Source organism: Seriola dumerili, unplaced genomic scaffold, assembly GCF_002260705.1.
Source record: "Seriola dumerili isolate Sdu_G_001 unplaced genomic scaffold, Sdu_1.0 BDQW01000337.1, whole genome shotgun sequence".
NCBI lineage: Eukaryota > Metazoa > Chordata > Actinopteri > Carangiformes > Carangidae > Seriola > Seriola dumerili.
Genome location: NW_019174592.1, coordinates 268,246 through 271,014, shown reverse-complemented (window position 1 = coordinate 271,014; position 2,769 = coordinate 268,246). Strand labels below are relative to the sequence as shown.

The following is a 2,769-nucleotide window of genomic DNA, read 5'->3' as shown; positions in this document are numbered from 1 at the left end:
CCACCTCTCTCTGTCTCTCTGTCTCTCTCTCTCTCTCTGTGTGGACTATTTACAGTTTGGATTGTGGATGTGCTGTAACAGAACGACACTTCAGAGGCTTTTCACATAGAACATACAAGCCTCCATCAAAAAACCAAAATCCATCTGTCACCGGGGAAACTCAAGAAGTGAAACACCAGCCAGATATCTGTACAATACAATAGTGCTTTGTTGAGATATAAGAGTGAATCATCATGGACAGTTATCATACACTGAGTGGCATAGTGAGATATGCATATCATCTGGCAGGACAGGGGTGGGGAGGGGAAGGGGGGGGGGGTCAAACCCGGGAAATGAGCACTTCACATTCAGTCATCAAAACCAGCCACATCTCAGACCAACGCCAGGGGGGTCTGAGTCTTCAGTTCACTCCTCCAGATGCCCAGTCAGCTGGGCCTTACTGCAAATTCAAGTGCATAAGTTAAGGAAAAGATTATCAAGGATCATGTCGGCCTATTGCTCCAAACAACTCGAAGGCCTTTGGGTGTTTGCTATACTGATAAAAGGCCATTCTGGACTGGATTTATTCCTAGAAAAGTAAAGGGAGCAGGAGTATCAGTTGTCAGTATTATGTACAGGATCACACACCCCACAGCACAACATCTCCATCAATAGTCTCTGAGCCTATCAGGCGTTTCTCCGGGAGTTACTGGTGGCGGAGGAGCGGCCTGTCTCATGGTCCGGTCTGTATTTGAGCCAGCAGATGAGCCATGTGACGACCACCGAGAACATAGCCAGGATGCTGGCCACCGACAAGCAAATGGGTCCCGCCGGCGAGGGAGGAATGCTGTGACTGTGCACAAAGATCAGGCCCATGAACAGCAACACCAGCATGGACAGAAAGGAGAAGATCACGCAGACGCAGCCGGTGGTCAGAGCGACCCTCTTGCAGCTCTGACAGCTGTCGTAGCGCACCGAGTCCTGGGAGAGGGTCGTGGCCGTGGACACCGTGGTGGACGGGGTCGCCTGGCTGGTGCTGGACGTCCCCGACGCCTCCTCTCGACGGAGGGCGACGAGGGCTGGGTGCAGCGGGGGAGGGTACGGCGGCAAAGCGTCCTGAGGCAGGGGGTCCGAGTCGATGTAGAGCGGAAAATCCTCCGTCACCTTGGTGTTGTTGGGCAGGTTTTGTATCCGATAATCCGGCACCGGAGTCCGGTGGCGACAGACGGGGCAGCTGATGCGCCATGGCCGCTCCTCCCGGAGGTGAAGCGTGTTCAGGCACTCCTCGCAAAACGTGTGCAGGCACTCCAGGATCTTCGGAGCCCGGCGGTCAAGGTCGAAGTAATTGTAGCAGATTTTGCATTCATACTCCTCGTAGGGAAACGCCGAGGAGGCCTCGCCGGGGGGTTCCGCTCCGCTTGATGCCAAATCTACCTCTGCCATGTCATCTTTCGCCATTCACATTCTCCGGTGAACACAAAGGGAGCTGGCGGACAGATGCTGATGACGGTGCACGTCTCTCCTCCTCTCCCCCTCCTCTCCTCCCCGCTCATTGAAACGCCATCATTCCCGCAGATTTTGTTGATGTGTTTTTCATAATCCCCACAGACGGTCCTTTATAGGGAGAGCGCGCGGCCCCGTCTGCTGCTGCTTCTGCTGCTGCTGCTGCTGCCGCTCGGTCTGAAACTGAATCGGGATCCCGTTTAAATATTAAAAAGCTCGCATTTCGCGTTAGGCTGTGTGGGAATAGATGATGTAATGGTGGTGACTCCGATGCGAGGGCTCATCCAACCAGAGCATCCCACAAAACAGCGAGAGAGGAGAGAGAGAGAGAGAAAGGCGGCGATGTGTCGCCTTAAAGTCCCGTTAGGGAGAGAGAGGGAGGGAGGGAGAGTTGTTGTTTTGTGTGCAGGAAGCAGCTATGACAGCCATGCTCGCTCACAATTACGTACAGCGTGCCAGAGACAATAGGATGCGCTAATTTGGTCAGCCGGGGGCGTAAATTCACGGTTTCCTGTAACAAAGAGCATCTAAACTCACACGATGTAGCTACCAACAAAACTTATGTAAAACAACGTCTGTGTGTGTGTGTGTGTGTGTGTGTGTGTGTGTGTGTGTGTGTGTGTGTGTGTGTGGTGATTGTAAAGTTTTGCCGAGCAGCTCATCATTTCATCCAGGTTCTGCTTGCACAGCCAGGTCCTTGTCTATAGGGGGGGGGGGTCTGGAGTGTGCACTGCAAAGAGCAATGAGGTGTCTACCTTATACATAGACTAATCCTCTCATTGCAGCCTTTAGGTTGTCTTCAATCTTGTTTTAATTTAGTAAAACTCACTAAATGACGCAGTCAGTTCAATGAGCATGTACTGTAGTGACAGGTGCTGCAGTAGTTGTGATATCCTTGCAACAGAGGAGTCACACGTGCAAGTCTCAAGTCTTAACCTTCCAGTCTCAAGCAAGTCACAAGTCAAGTTATAAGAAATTCTGATGGGCATCCTCAGTTTCCACATTTCAATCAGTCCAAAGACAGTTTTATTCTCAACATTTACACCATTAAACTGTTGCAGTAAGTTGCCAAGTTTGCGGACTAGAAATCACCCAATCGTGTTTCAAAAACTAAATGTAACTTAATGTAAAAACAAACTGTAGAAAAATGCAAATATAAAAAAAGAAGAAATTAAATTAAAACTAAATTTTGCCCTCTGGGGACAAATAAAGTTTCTTGAATTGAATTTTTTTTTTTAAAAGTCCTTACAAGTCATCCGTCTCAAGTCTAAGTCAAGTCTGAAGTCA

At 49.8% G+C, this 2,769-nt stretch overlaps 1 protein-coding gene across 1 annotated transcript; it reads right to left on the bottom strand.

The window, feature by feature from the left end:
• Positions 1 to 288: 288 nt before the first annotated feature.
• LOC111232834 (E3 ubiquitin-protein ligase rnf152-B-like) lies at positions 289 to 1,872 on the bottom strand. Its single transcript, XM_022760496.1, has one exon. The coding sequence runs from the start codon at positions 1,435 to 1,437 to the stop codon at positions 667 to 669; it is 771 nt and encodes a 256-aa protein (XP_022616217.1). The 5' UTR covers positions 1,438 to 1,872; the 3' UTR covers positions 289 to 666.
• Positions 1,873 to 2,769: the final 897 nt, after the last annotated feature.

Bases quoted from the DNA above. Each gene is read 5' to 3' on its own strand.
- LOC111232834 (XM_022760496.1), bottom strand. From the start codon at position 1,437: ATGGCGAAAGATGACATGGCAGAGGTAGATTTGGCATCAAGCGGAGCG.